At 53.0% G+C, this 17386-nt stretch overlaps 2 protein-coding genes across 2 annotated transcripts in view; one reads left to right on the top strand and one right to left on the bottom strand.

Moving 5' to 3' along the window:
- Positions 1 to 3283, top strand: part of Lrp6 (low density lipoprotein receptor-related protein 6) — a 74245-nt gene extending 70962 nt beyond the window's left edge. Inside the window, exon 22 of the mRNA XM_013025113.1 lies at positions 1849 to 3283. Within this exon, the coding sequence (XP_012880567.1) occupies positions 1849 to 2152 (304 nt within the window). The 3' untranslated portion in view covers positions 2153 to 3283. The remainder of the gene's footprint in view (positions 1 to 1848) is intronic.
- Positions 3284 to 9666: 6383 nt separating this feature from the next.
- Positions 9667 to 16990, bottom strand: Bcl2l14 (BCL2-like 14 (apoptosis facilitator)). Its single transcript, XM_013025035.1, has 6 exons — positions 16911 to 16990; positions 14979 to 15410; positions 13244 to 13417; positions 12394 to 12464; positions 10988 to 11254; positions 9667 to 9753 (listed from the first exon to the last, which is right to left on the bottom strand). The coding sequence occupies exons 2-6, from the start codon at positions 15394 to 15396 to the stop codon at positions 9715 to 9717; spliced, it is 969 nt and encodes a 322-aa protein (XP_012880489.1). The 5' UTR covers positions 15397 to 15410; positions 16911 to 16990; the 3' UTR covers positions 9667 to 9714.
- Positions 16991 to 17386: the final 396 nt, after the last annotated feature.

The raw sequence follows: 17386 nt of genomic DNA, 5'->3' as shown, positions 1-17386 counted from the left end.
CAAAGCCCACCACCCATGATAACAACAGAAAGAAACCTTGTTGTATTATCTTTTTAAAAGAGTTAATGGCGACTCTTGGTGTGCTGTAATCTAGTACTAGTTTTTGGCTGTTTCTGTGGGCTGGCAGCCTGTCCACGTGACCAGTTCTACAATGGGTTGTTGTTTAGGTTAAGTGTGATTGATTTTCTAAGAATAAAATATTCTTAGGGAATTGAGAACTGCTAAACACAGAAATTTTGAGAAGTCAGGAGAAGAAAGTCTGCTTTTGGCTCTGTGTGTTGCTGTCAACAGAGCAAAAGATGGAATAAACAGGTCTCACTAAGTGAAGTGTGATTGTACACCCAAGCGTCAGGTGTGCCTGTGTTCTAGCCTGGTGATTGTGCACCCAAGCACATACACACCCACAGGGCACATTGGAGACTTACCATCGTGCTGCTATTCCGTGTGACTTCAGAAAGCAGCAGAAGGGTAGCATGGTGCCTGCAGCTGCTACCGCTGTGCAGCCTTCAGAGTTGCCGAGCACCGGTAGTGTGGTGTCTTTGCGTAGGACAAAGTAGAAAGTACTTTGTGTTGTTGGCAATTCTCCTTTCCGTTGAGGGTGATACTTTGGCTTTCATGAGTTACCACAAGGCCACTTTCCTTGCCACGTTTGTTAAAAGCCTGAAAATAGAAAACAGGATTTAAAACTTCATTTTATTTTCTTAAAGCTTTGTTTTTATATTGTTACTGTAAAGGTGACAGTGATGTGCAGAAGGGTGACAGTTATGTAAGTCAGGTAAAGAGCACATTTCTTTTTGGACAGTGTCCCCCCTTCCCTTGCTCTCTCTCTCTCCCTCCCATCCCCATCCACAAGGTGTATGGTTCGTTCTCCACATCGTGTCCAGTGAGTACCACTGCTGTGATTGTTCACCCCTTGTCCCCCCATTTCTCTGACCCCCATGCCCTCTCAAAGACAGAACAAACTAAAGAAAACAAAAACCTCAACAAAGAAAAAAACCTCATGTTTCCATTTCCTGGAGTTTATTTCAATAATACATTTTCATTTTAAAAAGTTAATTCAAGTTTTAAAAAAAGAGCAAAATAAACATAATTTAATTAGAAACAATTCTGTGTAACCATTTCCCATGTCTCAAGTTAGTTTGTTTCATTTGTTGAGACTTCTGATCTGAATATTTGGCCATTTAAAGGCTAGGTGGGGAAACTTGAGAACATGTCAGTATTGATACTTGCAAAGCTGCTCAGCACATAGGCCTGCTTACTTCGGGGCTTCTGGCAGCCATGTCTCCCGAGGCGAGCTGAGTGTGTACCCCGGAGTTCCGTGTCAGGTGCCCCCTGTCAGAGGCAGCGTTTGAGTCCCTTCTCTTGTGGTGCCCTTGTTTAGTGGGAAGTCTTATACACAAACCATACATTATATACAGCTATATAATACATAGATGTATAATGAAATGAGGTGATTTTTGCCATATAGCTGGACACCAGCGGCTCGCACCTGTATTCCTAGCTACTGCAGCTGTGGTGAGAACTGTCTGTAAATCTAGAACTGGGGATGTAGCTCTGTGGCACACCTGTGCTCTTGCTTTGGTCCTCGGGTGCGATGCACAAGCTGCAGCCCTGGTACATGCCCAGCCCCAGAACAAGTTTCGAGTACTCCTTTTCTATTTTGAAGTCCAGCCCAGCCTGCAGACGCAGCGGCATCACCAGGTTGTGTTCACCTCTGTTCCGTCCATTTTCCCTTGCTGCCAGGGACGTTGTGGTCACGAGTGTGATGCTGGGCTCCCTTCCTCTGCCCAGCACCCCTGGGGTCCAAGAAGGCAGGTTGGTTTATATAACAGGAACTCTGTCTTTCAGCTACCGGCCCTACAGCTACCGGCACTTCGCGCCCCCCACCACACCCTGCAGCACCGACGTCTGCGACAGCGACTGTGCTCCCAGCCGCAGAGTGGCCTCTGTGGCCTCCGCAGCCACAGCCAAGGGCTACACCAGTGATTTGAACTACGACTCGGAGCCCGCCCCTCCTCCCCCCACGCCCCGAAGCCAGTACTTGTCAGCAGAGGAGAACTGTGAGAGCTGCCCGCCGTCTCCATACACTGAGCGGAGCTACTCGCATCACCTCTACCCACCGCCACCCTCGCCCTGCACGGACTCCTCCTGAGCAGAGCCGTCTCGGACCCCTCGCCCGGTGGAGACCCGAGTGGGGATGAGCAGCGTCGTGTACAGTTAACTTTATAAAGGGGCTGGGGAATGCTGAAGATATTTGTACAGAAGAAAAGGATATTTATATATTTTCTTAAAACAGCACATTTGCTGCTTGTGCCATAAAAGTTTGTACAAAAAATAAATTTGTACTAAAAGTTTTATTTTTGCAAACTAAATACACAAAGCATGCCTTAAACCCAGTGAAATGACAGCGTACAGAGGAAGCAGGGCTAGTAACGGCACCGCTGCTCAGGAGTGTCTGGGCCACATTGATACCAAAAAGGAAGAAAGAAGAAATTAAGTTCACCCAGCGATACTTGGAAATAACCAGATAGGCTCAGGTTGACACACAGTTGAGGGTCAACAAGAATTCACAGAAGGAAAACAAAATAGCATTACTGTTAACCTTGGACAAAGGGCTTCATTTTGTGACTCCTGACAGTTTTAGGAAGGAACGTAGATACCTGACAGTGATCTGTCCTGGGCTTTATTGCGGTGGGAGTGATCATGTCAGAAGGTTTGGCAGCCTGAGCCTGCTGTCCCCTGCCCCAGCTCTCCAAAGCTGGTGGACTAGCCCCAGCCACCACTGGGCTCGGCCCTTCCGTTTGACTGCTGTTTTTGCATAGTGATAAAAAATTAGCCATATTATTGATCTTCAGTACTTCCAGGATTGTTTTCGTGCTCATTAGAATATCTACAGTGTATGCAGACAGTGTTTCAGATTTACAGACCTGAGCGTTACGTTCTCTTGTAGATGAATCCTGTAGCATATGGCATCACAATATGAAATCATCTTCACATATGAATTTTGAGTAAAACACTTTACATATGTTCTGGTTAGAGACAATCTTTTAAAAAAATTGTTATCACTAGGTTTTTCCTATATTGATTGTGATATTTTCATGTTCTTCACGTGTTTTTTTTTTTTCTTCAGAATGATATCTACATACATACCTCCTCTAATGTGCGACCTGAGTTTTATATCTTTCTTCCTGTTACCCACTGTGAATGTCAGGTTGGTCAGATTATTCTTCCAATCCCCGTGTGTGTGTGTGTGTTTGTGTGTGTGTGTGTGTGTGTGTGTGTGTGTGTGGAGCAGGCTCAGTGTGAATTCCTCACCTGTCAGAAGGGGATGGGTGGGGACGTCTGTGTGTCCTGCCTGCCCTGCCTTGTGTGGCGTGGGGGCTGCTGGAGCCCCTGCTCTGCTGCCCGTCCCAGGCTCAGCCCCTTCTCACTGCTAATACTGTTTTTAATCCGGTGTGTTCTTGCTTTAACACATTGTGTTCAGTTATTGATTTGTTATTGTTGTTGCTGTCTTGATGAGACCCTTGGATATTATTAGGCTGGTGGGGGGGGGGGTTCCACAGAAGAGAGGACAGAGTTTTGGCAACAGTGAGGTTGGAGCAGCTTATCAGGTACACTTGTTTTCGCCTGTGAGCGAACGATACCAGTCAGTGACTCACCTTTCACTCTGACAAGCAGGAACTCTTCCTCTTGTTGGAACAAAGTGTCCCCAGTCTACACAAGACTGACGTGGCCCTGGGCCCATGGTAGACAGCGGCATGTGACGCATACACGAAGGTGAAGGTTAGCAATCCTTGGGTGCCACTTGGGGCTTGAGAATTCTTGGGTTTACAGTGTGTGTGCGTCTTTATCTGGTGGGCTTCCCCTGTGAGAACTTGCACTGTAGTGAAATAAGAGCCGCCTTGTCTTGTCTCAGCCCAAGGAGTTAGACCATGGTGACGACAAAGCACTCCGGGAGAGGCGCCGGCTCAGTCAGCATCCTTTCTGCCGTGTTGAGAGGCGTTCCTTCATGACTGAGAGTATTTCTCAGATGGGGAAGGACCTGTTGATCTTCAGGCCAGATGCACAGCTAAGCTTAGGGGGAGAAAAAAGATTTCCATGAAATTTTAGTTTGTGTTTAGCACTTGCCGCATCACCAGTGGCAACTGTTGAGCAGAAGATTCCAGAGCTGTTTCTATTTTAACATAAAAATACCCAGTAAGTTTACCACCAGGCAATATCGGATTCTTTTCGTAAGTTTGAGGAAAACTATTGTAAAGGCACAATGGGACTTTAGGAATGAAGACCCTATTTTCACCTGATGTGGGCTAAGTAAGCGCAAAAGCAGTTTGTTTATTTTTATTTTTTTGTGCCAGTTGGTCCTGGGGATTGAATTCAGGGCCTGGATGCTATCCGTGAGCTTCCTTTGCTTAGGCCTAGCACCTTACCACTTGAGCCACAGCTTTCCCAGTTTTTTTTTTTATAGTTTATTGGACATAAGTGTCTCACAGACTTTCCTGCCCAGCTAGCTTCAAACCACGGTCCCCAAGATTACAGGAATGAGCCACTGGTGCCTGGCTAAAAGCAGTAAAATTTTACTGATGACTGACGTGCATATTAAGCGCAGTTGCGATGGTCGCTACAGTTATGTGGAAGGCAGGAGGATCGGGAGAGTTTTAATGCCAACCTGGGCCACATAGCAAGTTCTGGCTCAGCATGGGCTATGTTTGTAAGACAGTCTCGTAAAAACTAAATACCCCAGTATCAATCATTTGGGTAAAGTGCAAGGTAGCCACACCTGTTTTACGCAGCCCTCGCTTTTGAGGGAGCATCTTTTTCCTTGCATAGATCAGAACCTTACAAAGACAGTTTTAAAAAATCCTTTTATTTCTTATTCAGAAAGAAAAATCTGGGGGTTTTCACATCCTTAAATAATAGTGCTCACAGGGTGGATAGGAGAATGTTAGCGTTTTGACCACAGAGACTAGGTACAGATAAATGACTGTTGTTTAAAGCGTAATAGCATTCTTTTTTCTTTCTTTCTTTCTTTGTACCTTTCCTGGGGCTAACCTGAACTACTTTTGTTCAAAGTCAGTGCTCTACCACTTTAGCCACAGTTCTACTTCAGTTTTTCTGTTTTTTTTTTTTTTGTTTGTTTGTTTTGTTTTGGTAGTTAACTAGAGATGAGTCTCATGGACTTCTTTTGCTTGGGCTGGCTTCTGACTGGCGATCCTCAGATCTCAGCCTCCTGAGTGAGTGTAGGTGTGAGCCACTGGAGCCCAGCTCCCAGTTTCTGACCTCTAGGATCATATACTTTCACAATAGTCTCAGAATGTGGCTTTTGACCTTCTTAGTTTTAAGAGTAGAGGATATTGAATCTTTTTTTTTTTTTTGGGTCCGGTCGTGGGGCCTGAACTCTGGGCCTGGGCGCTGTCCCTCAGCTCTTCAGCTCAAGGCTAGCGCTCTACCACTTGAGCCACAATGCCACTTCCGGCTTTTTTCTTTCTGCTTATGTGGTGCTGAGGAATCGAACCCAGGGCCTCAGGCATGCAAGGCAAGCACTCTACCACTGAGCCACCTTCCCAGCCCAGGATATTGAATCTTAAGACACAAAATTATGTAATTTGAAACACTGACGTGAGTATTGTTCTCAGGACATTTCTCTGTGGTTGGGTTCTACAGATTAGACTAACTCGGTACCTAAATGAGGGTGGGGATTCTTGGGTTTATTGTGATGACTTAGGCTGGGGACAGGGGAGATGGGGGTCTAGTATTGGGGCTTAAACTCAGGACCTGAGTGCTGTCCCTGAGCTTTTTCACTCAAGGCTGGCATTCTACCATTTAAGCCACAGCTCTGATTTTTTGCTGGTTAATTGGAGATGAGAGTCTCAGAGACTTCTGCCCGGGCTGGCTTCAAACCACAATCCTCAAATCTCAGCTTCCTGCGTAGCTAGGATCACAGGTGTGAATCACCTGCACCCTATATTAATGATTTAGAATCAGAGATTCCTGGCTCTACTCTCGTCCTTCGCCTGAGGTGAGATTTACCCTTTCATAGCCATTTGGAAACTGTTGATTGCTGAAAAAGATTCCTAGATACAACATGTCCTTTGCTCAAGTACAGAGAGTACTTTGAGACAGCGTGCTTTTTCTGCTTACTCTCTGTCTGAGGTTTGTCTTTCCCAGAGAGAAGATGGTGAGGTGGAAATGTGCATCTGTTTGTGTCGGTGCTGAGTCTGGATACTGAGAGGAAAACAGCAAGGAGTGATGTGGTCCAGTGCCATGTGGAGCTGTTGACAGGGTTAGTGAGGGATGTGAGAATCAGGAAGGATGTCGGGCCAGGCTGGCTTACATACAAGTGAAGGAACTGGCACTGCTTTCGGGTGTTTATCCTGTGTGTTCTTAAATTGTTTCCTAAGCTTTAACTTGTCGTGTCTTAATGTCAGCTGGTGTTTCTTGTACATCGACGTGGGTACGATGGTGCTTTGCAAGGATGTATTTATATTATAATGGCCAACATTTGGTCATCCCTCGTCTCCCTCACTCCCCTCTTTTTGTAAAATAAGTGCTTTAATTATAAACTGTACAAAAGGACCTTGTATAAACCCTTTTTCATTATTACAATAAGCTGAATTGTAACAAATGAAATGTTGATTTTTTTATAATAAAACTTTGGAAAAATACAAGTGTTCTTCCTTCTTCGTGAGAAGTTAAAACCCTTGCCCTTCCCATGATGTCGGGAGGACTCAAGTTCAGGCCTGGTGTCGCTTGTGTTCACTCAGGTCCTGCCCTAGAGAGGGGTGGGGAGGACCCTTGCCCGAGTCAGTGCTGGTGGAACAGAATGGCTGGTGAGCTGTTCTGCAGGTGACCTTTGTCACCAGGCTGGGTATCACTGGTGTGGAGTCGCTCCGCTGCGTAAGATGGTGTGGTGACACCTCTACAAAGCTGAGCTGGGGGTCCTTGCTGAGCTCGGCATCCGGGCGGTAAGTTCTGCTGGCTGTGGCGATAATGGGAAGGAGGTCCGGAGTGCTGCAGGACCGCAGCGACTGTTCCCTTCTGCCTTGATACCGTGCTGCGTTCGGGCTGCTTGCCACAGATTCCACAGATGCACAGATGTCTAACTGCCCTAAGGTTTACCTTCATTTTGGAGACACGTCTAAGAGCTTTATTGAGCTATAGTTTGCATGCAGTGCGTGGCATGCATTGAACACACACGGTGGTACGCATGCTCATGTCACAGGGAGACGGTCGAGGCAGCGAGTAGTTCAGTACCCCAGGGCCAGCCTTCGTCCGCCTCTTCCTGTCCCAGACGGTCAATGGCTTTCTTTCTCAGTGTGGATGAGTTTGCATTTTCTAAAGCTTAATAAATTTATACAATGTATCCTTTCAGTTCTGCTTTTACTCAGTAGACTGACCTTTTTTTTTTTTTTTGGTCAGTCCTGAGGCTTGAACTCAGGCCCTGGGTGCTATACTGAGCTTTGTCACTCAAGACTGGCTAGCACTCTACTGCTGGAGTCACAGCTCCACCTACAGGTGTTTGATAGTCCATGGCAGTAAGAATCTCACAGGCTTTCCTGCCCGGGCTGGCTTTGAACCACAGTGCTCAGATCACCGCTTGAGTAGCAGGGATGACAGGTGTGAGCCACCGGCACCCGGTGTATGCTTCACTTTTTAAGAAACTGGCTATTTTCCCTCAAGAAACTGTTAATAATGCTTTTTTTTCCTTCCTTTTGGCACTACAGGGGTTTGAACTCACGCGTGGCCCTATGTTGATCTGCGTTGGGCCGCATGCCTCTCCTCGTCCGCCCTGCACACTTCTGCCACTCCGTGCCCTGGGCTCTGCACCCCGCTGCGTTCCTGGGCTGGCTCAGCCTCTCACCAGTGCAGGACTGGTGGAAACGGTCGTTTGTTATTTACTGTTTCAGGCAGGAGATGGAGACTGGCTCCTGGCGCTTCATCTTGACAAGAGGTTACAGGTGACAGCAGGTTCTTGAGCGCTGGTCGCGACTACAGGCAGCAGGGGCCACACTCGGTCACATTCCCGTTTATAAGCCAAGCACTGGGGCTGGGCTTGTGTCAAAAGTCGGCCTGGCGTTAGGTCTACAGAATGAAGCCATACCTATTCTTGTTTATAGATGTTTCTGGTCCACTAGTAAGCCCGTTCCTTCCTGGAGAGACGTTTTTACATTGGGAGTTTGGGAGCATTCTTGAGGAAAGGCCCAGTGCAACCAGGGACAGAGAGAGAGCAACCACGCAGGGGAAAGGGAAGGGATAAACTTGCAGAGCTGGGCTGGACTTGGTTGGATAACAAGGAAGGAAGGAGGCTAGCAGGAGGGAACATCCCAAGTAGAGACTTCTCTTAGGCTCCGTGGTGAATGGTTTGGTTGGATCAGGGTGGGTTTTATTGGGGGGGGGGTTGTCTATACTGTCTCTAGTTGTGAGCAGAGACCCTGGTCCAAGTCCCCCCCTGAGAGAGGAGGAGCAGGAAAGACCCAGCACGACTCCTCTTAAAACATGCCTCACTCCCACTGAACACACCTCGCTTTCTAGAAAGCCTCATTATGGACAGAGCCAGTTTCTGAAGAGCAGTGAGTGAGGGCTGTGTTGGAGAGAAGATGGGAATAGAGAGGAGAGGAGATGGTGGGGGTGGGGGGAAGAGGGGGAGGAAAGGAAGAAAGGGGGAAGAGAAGGGATAAAAGGAGAGGAGGGGAGTAGATTCTGGCCTCAGCCCAGGCAAGCAGGCCTCAGGAATGTGGCAAGGGCTCTGCTGTTGGCTTCCCCTGCTTCTCTGATTCTGGAATAGTGACCCTTTGGACAGCAGTCATTACTACTCAGGGAATGACCAAGGGATTCCTCTCAGAGAGGCCCGCGCACTGAGCCTCTGCAAACCGCCAAATGTTCCTTAAAGCTGTGTCACTACCATGAGAATGGCGTCATCTCTGTCTACAGGTGGGCTTGGGGCTGTGCGGGGCGGGGGGGGGGGGGGTCCTGGGGCTTGAATTCACGGCCTGGGCACTGTCCCTGAACTTCCACTCAAGCCAAAGCTCCACTGCTGGCTTTTTTTTGTTGTTTAGTTGGAGATAAGCGTCTCACAGACTTTCCTGTCTGGGCTGGCTTTGAACCTCAATCCTCAGCTCTCAGCCTCCTGAGTAGCTTGGGATGATAGGCGTGAGCCACCAGTGCCTGGATGAAGTAATGTCTTTTATTTAAGTTATCCCATGTGTAGTTCAAAAAATAAGGCCAGGCACCGGGGCCTTGTACCTGTCTGTATGGAGGCTGAAGTGGGAAGGATTGCAGTTTGAGACCGGCTCGAGGAAAACAGGTTTAGGAGACACCGCCCCTGCCACCCCAAGCATAAAAAACAACGCTGTTCTAGGCGGATAGGGGCAAAAAGTTTGAGAACCAGACCAAAAATAACTAGAGCCCAAAGGGCTGGAGGTGTGGCTCAAGCAGCAGAGCACCTGCCCAGCAAGAGCAAAGCCCTGAATTCAAGCCCCAGCACCACCGAGCAAATCAGTAGGTAAAATGAAGAGCACTGGATACCAAGAAGCACGGGCAGGCAGTTTATCGCTTCCCCTCACAAGGTGGGTGGCCGGCTGGACGGACTTGCTGACACAGCAGGTGGGGGACGCTGGGACAGCGGTCCCCCTCTGTGGGAAATCAGTGTGACCACTTATCTTTGTAGACACCCCCACGTCCAGTGGGGAACCTGAGCCACGCTGGTCCAGCGGAGTCTCAGTCTACTTCGTCATGTGATATCCCAAGTATTTTTTCCTAGAGGAGGAAATGAGAGAGAGAGGGGGGAGGTAAACCCCCCAAATTCTGAGTCTGATTCACCCTAGCAGTGAGGCCCAGAAGGGCTCCGAGGCTGCCTTCCAGGGTCAGGGAAGACAGGCTGCCAGGCCCACGTCCAGCCCCATCGACGGCAGCTGCCAGCCTTCCTTCCTTAAAGCCTGGAAAGGTGGGGCTCGGGGCTGCACCTCGCGCTGACCGGTGCAGGGAATCTTGATGAGGCCAAGTTAGCTCATTGCTATGTAATCAGACAATTGGACTGATAGATGTCTTCTCCTCTCCCGGTTTCTGAACATCTAGGTTGTATATAAAGTAATGGTAGTGGCTGGGTGCCTGTGGCTCACGTTTGTAATCTTGGCTACTTAGGAGATTGAGATCTGAGGATGATGGTTCAAAGCCAGCCTGGGCAGCAAAGTCCATTGAGACTCTTATCTCCAGTGAATCACCAAAAGAACCAGAAGTAGGGCTGTGGCTCAAGTGGTAGAGCATCAGTCTTGAGTAGAAAAATCCACTAACAGCACTTAAGTCATGAGTTCAAGCCCAGGGACCAGCACCAGAAAACAACAACAAAAAACTAATAGGAGCTATGGGAGATCACAGAGGGCGGGAGACACAGCTCCTTGAATGTAAAGAAACTGCTTTGTGCTTGTGACCCACCTCCTCAGGAGATTGAGACCTGAGGATCACAGTTCAAAGCCAGCTCAAGAATCATGAGACTCTTAACCAGCCAAAGAGCCAGAAACAGAGATGTGGCTCAAGTGGTAGAGCACCAACCTAGAGTAAAAACGCTCAGGGATGGCACCCAGGCCCTGAGTTCGAGCCCCAGGACCAGCGGTTTCCACTGTTTGCTTAGCGCTTTATGTGGCCGTGGGTCCTATCTGGTGACAAAAGGTTGCCAGACCCCTGGACCTCTCTGCTGGCCGAGCGGCCTCCCGCCCTGTGGGCACCGTCTGCCCACCCTCTGCTTGCAGGATTTGCCGGGGCGGAAGTCACATCTTGTGACTTGGCATCCCTTCCTGCACACCCGACCCCTCCCGGCGTGCCTGTGTCTCCCCGTGCCCTGCGTGGAGCTCACGTGGAGCAGGTGCTCGTGGGTGGGGTGCGTGCCAGGCAACAGAGGCCCCTCAGGTGGGCCCCTGCCTCTCCTCCCCCCAACCCCTGCAGCACCCCCTCTGGCCCTGGGGCGCCCCCCTCTACCCCGCCCCTGGGCACTCACCCATCCTCCGTGCTGCTGGACCCAGGGCGAGAAGTGATCTTTCAGGTACTTGGCTCCGAAGCCCAGCACCCGGTTCATGGGGTGGGTGTCGATGGCCGTGAGCTTGGCCATGGCGTCTATGGCCAGGGCCGCCTTGAAGCCCTGGGCCTTCACCTCCGACTCCCCGCGGGTGTCCACGTCCCTCAGGAACTGGTCCGTGATGGTCTTGAACGCAGGGTAGGACAGCGTCTCCCGGAGGCTGCTCAGCAGAGCCTTGTCCTTCTTCAGCTGTGGATGGGAGGCAGGCGTCGGCCCAGGGCGGGCTGGGGCCGGGCGTTGACCCGGCCGTGGGCAGCGTGGACGGAGGTGCTGACTGGATCTATCCAAAGGTAACTGGCCACAGACGAGGGGGAGGTGGGGGGGCAGCTCAGGGAGTGTCATTTGGAGGACCCTGTGTAAGGGGGGGGGCTGCTGTGTTCACCAGCCACCCCATACCTTTTCCTTCCACTTCACCTCTTCCTCTGCCTCACTGCCCTTAAAGAAATCACTGCTGGCGGTCACTGGTGCTCACGCCCGTCATCCCAGCCACTCAGGAGGCTGAGATCTGAGGATTGCAGTTCAAAGCCAGCTCAGGGCAGGAAAGTCCATGAGACTCTGATCTCCAAGGAACCACCAGAAAAGCAGAAGTGGAGCTGTGGCTCAAGTGGTAGAGCGCCAGCCTTGAGTGAAAGAGCTCAGGGAGGGCGCCTGGGCCCTGAGTTCAAGTCCCACAACAGACAAAAGCAACCCCAGCTTTCATTCTGTGCTTTTCCTGGGCCCTGCTTGGGGCTGCTCACCACAGGATGCTGGTGCCCAGGGGGGAAGGAGATGAATATACCCCTACATCTTCCAAACTTGTTCTTTTTGCTTTTTTCTTTTCGTCAGTCAGGGGCTTGAACTCAAGGCCTGGGTACTACTGTCCCCTAAGCTCTTCTTCAGCTCAAGGTGAGCGCTTTACCACTTGAGCCACAGCTCCACTTCTGGTTTTCTGGTGGTTCATTGGAGATAAGAGTCTCATGGATTTTCCTGCCCAGGCTGGCTTTGAACCATGATCCTCAGATCTCAGCCTTCTGAGTAGCTGGGGTGACAGGGGGGAGCCACTGGTGTCTGGCCTTTTTCTTTTCTTTCCTTTTGTGCCAGTCCTGGGACCTTGACTTTGGGGCCTGGGCTCCGAGACAGTTTTAAGGGTTGTCCCCCGCCCCCCCCCCGACTCAAGACTAGCCAATGCTCTACCACTTGAGCCGCAGTTCCCACTTATGGCTTTTGGTGGTTCACTGGAGATGAACCTCGATCCCCAGATCTCAGCCTCCGGAGTAGCCGGGATGACAGGCGTGCTAAACGAGGGCGTGGCCAGGAGCCGAGACCACCATTGATGGAGATGCTCGCACCTCTCTTTCCAGTTGGTCTCCCGAGGCTTTCAGCAGTGCCACGATCCTGCCTATGACGGGGTCTTCTCCGTCTGTCGGGGGAAGGCTCTGTTACTTCTTCAGGGCAGGCACACAGTCCTCACAAGAGGCCGGCAGCCATGCCTGCATTTCCAAGAGAGGAGGGCAGGAGCGGCCTAATCACGCTCACCTGGCGTCCCCCGGCCAGGCCCAAACCCCAGGATCCTCTCCTCCAGCCTCCTCTCCTTCCTCAGTACCCCAACCCCACCACGGAACACAGCACTGCCCTCAGGAGAAGGGCGCTGGAGACATGGTTCTGCTGGCTCCTGTCCCTTGAGAGAAACCCCCTCCTTCACAAATCGTTGGTTGTTTTTTTTTCTTCTGGCAATGGGATTTGAACTCAGGGCTTGGGTGCCATCTCTGAACTTTTTCGCTCAAGGCATGTGCAACACCATTTGAGCCATAGCACCACTTCTGATTTTCTGGTGGTCCATTGGAGATCAAGAGTCTCACGGAATTTCCTGCTTTGAACCGAAATCCTTAGACCTCAGCCTCCTGAGTCGCTGGGATTGCAGGCGTGAGCCACAGCGCCCAGCTTTGTTTTCTTGTCACGTCAGCCTTCAAATGTGATGGCTTTGATCTCGTTCATGTGTACACCTTGTAGGCCTCCCTGGGCCTGGGGCTCCTCTCCAGTCTCTGTGGCCCACTACTTCAGGGCTGGGGACACAACAGGGGGGCCATTTTGGAGGGAGGGGGAGGCCAGCCTCGCGCTGCAAGCACTGGGCTGGGCAATGTGTGACCCCAACCCCTCCCAGGCTCACCCCAGCCCCCAGGCTGGAGCAAGGCTGCTCACCTTTCTCGGCTCCCGTAGCTCCTTCTGCCCCTCCAAAGCCTTGGTAGACAGTGTAGGGGACCATGTAGTCCTTGAGCTTGTGGCCTCCCTGGTGCAGTCGGTCTTCTGGTGGTGGCCATGAGTAGACAATTTCGGCCACTCGGTTGGCAATGGAGGCAACCTTGGGGTCCACGGCTGAAACGGGACAAGATGGTGCTGAGTCTCCTCCCAGAATGACGTTCTGGTTTGGAATACTAACTTACAAAACTGTTAGCCCCATGCTGGTGGCTCACACCTGTCATCCCAGCGACTCAGGAAGCTGAGGTCTGAGGATCACAGTTCAAAGCCAGCCTGGGCAAGAAAGTCTGTGAGACTCTGATCTCTAACTGCCAAAAGAAAGAGAAAGAAAGAAGCTGGGCACCAATGGTTCATACCTGTCATCCCAGCTACTCAGGAGGCTGAGATCTGAGGATCACGGTTCACAGCCAGCCTGGGCAGGAAAGTCCATGAGACTCTGATATCCCATGAAACATCAGAAAACTGGAATTGGAGCTGTGGCTCAAGTAGTAGAGCGCCAGCCTTGAGCTAAGGAGCTGAGGGACAGCGCCCAGGCCCAGAGTTCAGGCCCCACAACCAGACCCCCCCCAAAAAAAAAGACAAAAAATAAGCGTGTTAGAACGAAAGCCATTGTTCTCGTTCATCATGGCTGCTCATGACAGGCAGGTGGGAGGTTCAGGAAGGCTCCCTGCTTCTTCAAGCATCTAATGGTGGGGTGGGGGCACTGCGGGGCTGGCAGCATGCAGGCTGGAGTAGGGGCTTAGTCCTGGGCCTGTGCTGTGCAGAAGCGGGGCAGAGCGGGGAGCTGGGAATGATTTCCCTGAGCCGCAGTGGGCCATTTTCTCCCCAGCACTTATCTTCTCCCTCCTCAGGTACAGCAGAGGGCTCGGGGTGCATCCCACAGGACATGGTGCGGGATGGGGGGAGGGAGATGGGGGGAGCAGCCGTGTGGAAGAACTTTCCAGAAAGTGAGACCCATTGTCCTTTCCTTGCTAGCTTTTGTTTACAATCCCACTTAAAAGGTAGACATGAGGGCTGGAGTCCCCTTAACTACCTTGGAATATAAGGTCATATAAATATATATATATATATATATATATATATATGCTCTGGGCCTGGGTGCTGTCCCTCAGCTCTTCAGCTCAAGGCTAGCGCTCTACCACTTGAGCCACAGCGCCACTTCCGGCCTTTTTTTTCCTGCTTATGTGGTGCTGAGGAATCAAACCCAGGGCCTCAAGCATGCAAGGCTGTACCACTGAGCCACCTTCCCAGCCCAAGCCTGGACTTTTTGCTAGTTACTTAAAAGAGCTGGATTCTCCTGACCATTTCTGCCTGGACTGGATTTGATGTGTAGTCCTCTGGATCTCAGCCTCCTATGGTGGACATGACCCGCTGCCACGCTGCTGTTTCTAGTCATTTGTATTCTCAATCTCATCTAAAAGCTTAAAAAAAAAAAAACTAAACCAAACTCCTTCGGGCAGCCCCTCCTGGTCAGACCGGCTGTTATAAATGTGAGCACAAAGCTGGGCCCCTGTGGCTCACGCCTGTCATCCCGGCTGCTCGGGAGGCTGAGACCTGAGGATCGTGGTTGGAGGCCAGCCCCGGGCAGGAAAGTCCGTGGGGGAGGCTGCTCCTCACGGGATGGACACGGAGGAAGGAAAGGAGGATCGAAGGAAGGAAAGGAGGGGATCCGGCCTACCTTCACTCTGCAGGCGCTGCTCCACGCTGGGCAGGGACAGGGACGACGCCTGGCCGTGGGTGCGGATCTCCCCGGGCGGCGAGCTGGGCGAGTCTTCCTCCCTCCCCGCGCCTCCCCCAAACAGCCGCCTCCAGGACGGCCTCTTGCCAAAACCCAGGCTCTTCTCGCCCAGCATCGCCGTGTGCCTCCAGGACCCCGGCCCGTGCTGCGTCCAGGCGTCGGCTGCCCAGGGCCCCGGTCCCTTCTGGGGCTCGGTCCTGGTCCTCTGCAGCTTGGCCGGGAAGATGGGGCTGCCCTTGAAGGCATGGTGTCTGGCGTAGAAGGCCAGGATCTTGAACTCCATGCTGTCTGGGTCGTCGTCTGACAGTGGAATGTCTTCTAGCTCGCACGTGCTGCTGCTGCTGCTGCTGCTGTACATGGCGGCTCTGCAACCTGCAAGACAAAGCCACCGGTGTCCCCGTGGGCGCGGGGACGCGGGAAGCCTTGGCGTGGCCAGGTGAGGGGCCGGGTGAGGGAGGGCGGCCTGTATTTTTCCAGTCTTTAAGCGCGCCAGCAGAAGTGGTAGGAGCTGAGCAGGGCCGGGTGTGGTGGTACATTTCTATAATCCCGGCGACTTGGGACATGCAGGAGACTCCAGCCGAAAAGAAACTAAAACTGCAAGGGCTGGGAGCTTGGCTCCCATGGTGGAGTTACTCGGTGGGGTTTTTGATACAAAGCTCCCTTTACCCCCACAGGGCCGGACCCCGCAACTGGAAGCCACTTGGCTGCTTGGTGGGCTGTGGGGGGGCCGGCCCATGGGAGAAATTCCCATGCACCTTACAAACCGCGGCTGGAGTTGCCCAGTGCTGAGCAGGGCAGCGGTCTGGCCCTCCGCCTGGTGAAGAGGGGACGTGGCCCCCAACATGGTGGATGCTGGGGTGCGGGGTGCCGCACGGGAGGACGGCATGGCGGGGTGGCCGGGCGCGGAGGGGCCGTGGACAGGCGTGGAGCGGGGGTCGGATTTCCTTCACACCCAGCCTTCCCCGCATCGCGCGTGGCTCCTGTGTCACTCAGTTCAGTGGGCTTGGGGGCGGCTGACCCTTCACTCCGTGGTTCCCCCCACTTCTTCCAAGACGCCCCAGGGCTGCTTCAGCCCCCGCAGATTTCAGCCCCATGCCCGGCTGCTCCTCCCTCCCACGGACACACACTTTCTCCCAGCAACTGCCCACGGGGGCTGGGTCACAAAGTGGCTTTTGTCACCCGCGTTTCCCTCTGGAGCCACCCCTCCCCTGGGGGGGACCCTCCCCCCCAGCAGCCTCTGCGGGTCCGTGGGCCCACGGGGCCACCCCACGGGGCCACGGACTGCATCACAGGCCCTGAGGGGCGTGACGAGGCCGTGGGGTGACCGCCTAGCCCCCTGCGCCACCAGGGCCGGAGCCCAGGTGTGGGGAGGGTTGGGGGGTCCCCTAGAGAACCCCATGGTGCCACCAAGTTCATGTGGTCACTCTGAGTGACCCCGAGGCCGGCCCATCACCCCAGGATTGCCTGTGCCCTGGGCGCCCCCAAACCTCCAGTGCACCTTCATCCTGAAAGTGAAATGAGGAACAGGGTGACACAGAGCCCGGGGTGGGGGCTGGGGCCTCGTGGTGCGGGGGCGGGGAAGCCCCCCCAGCCCGGAGCCCCGGACCCCGGGGTGTCAGCCCAAGTTCCCCAGCGGTGCCTGGGTCTGTGAGCGCCAACCCTGGTTTCCCCACGCTGGCCCTGACTGAACACGGGCACACCATGCTCACAGGGAAGCCAGGGCCCCATGGTTGACTCTGCGCACTGCCAAGGCCACCAGCCCAGGGACCGAGCTGGGAACTTTGTATCCACCGGGGCGCCAGCTCCCCCAGCCAGGCTTCCTTCCTCCCCGCCGGCCGCCCCTGGACGGGGACTCAGCCGGGGTGCTCTTACCCGCTCCCGATCTGTCTCCTGATCTGTGCCTGGAGGGAAGGTCACTGCCCGGCCGCTCTCCACCTCCCAAGCCCAGGTGGCTGAGCCCAGCCCAGGCGTGGAGACCGAGGCCACTTCCTCGACAGGCCCCGCCCCCGCCGCGCGGGAGGGGCTGCCCTTTGCCCCCTGGTAATTTGACTCAGAAATGTCTTCCAAATGGGACCATTCCGGGTTCTCCAGTCTCTTATCAGTTTAAGGCACGTGCGTGGCCGCCGCCCTCAGGGCAGGTGTGAGGCTCAACCTGCTTGACCTCAGGCCCAGAACTTCCATGGGGCTTTGCCCAACATCTCCCCCCCTCCCCCCAGTGACTCTGGAGGCTGAGACCTGAGGATCGGGTTCCAAGCCAGCCCTCCCGGGTGCCCCCCAAAGTCCCAGAGACTCTGCCGCTCTCTAGTTAGTCACTAAAAAAAGCTAGAGGCGGTGGACACTGTGGCTCA

Source organism: Dipodomys ordii, unplaced genomic scaffold (assembly GCF_000151885.1).
Source record: "Dipodomys ordii isolate 6190 unplaced genomic scaffold, Dord_2.0 Scaffold81, whole genome shotgun sequence".
NCBI lineage: Eukaryota > Metazoa > Chordata > Mammalia > Rodentia > Heteromyidae > Dipodomys > Dipodomys ordii.
Note: the sequence above shows the minus strand (reverse complement) of the source record. Positions and strands in the feature narration are given on the sequence as shown.

What these genes read in the sequence shown, in the direction of transcription:
- Bcl2l14 (XM_013025035.1), bottom strand. Translation starts at nt 15,396, where the DNA reads ATGTACAGCAGCAGCAGCAGCAGCAGCACGTGCGAGCTAGAAGACATT. An exon ending in GCAGCGCCTGCAGAGTGAAG is followed by an intron (nt 13,418 to 14,978) that starts GTAGGCCGGATC and finishes GTCCCGTTTCAG; the next exon opens with CCGTGGACCCCAAGGTTGCC. An exon ending in AGCTACGGGAGCCGAGAAAG is followed by an intron (nt 12,465 to 13,243) that starts GTGAGCAGCCTT and finishes TTCCCCCGACAG; the next exon opens with ACGGAGAAGACCCCGTCATA.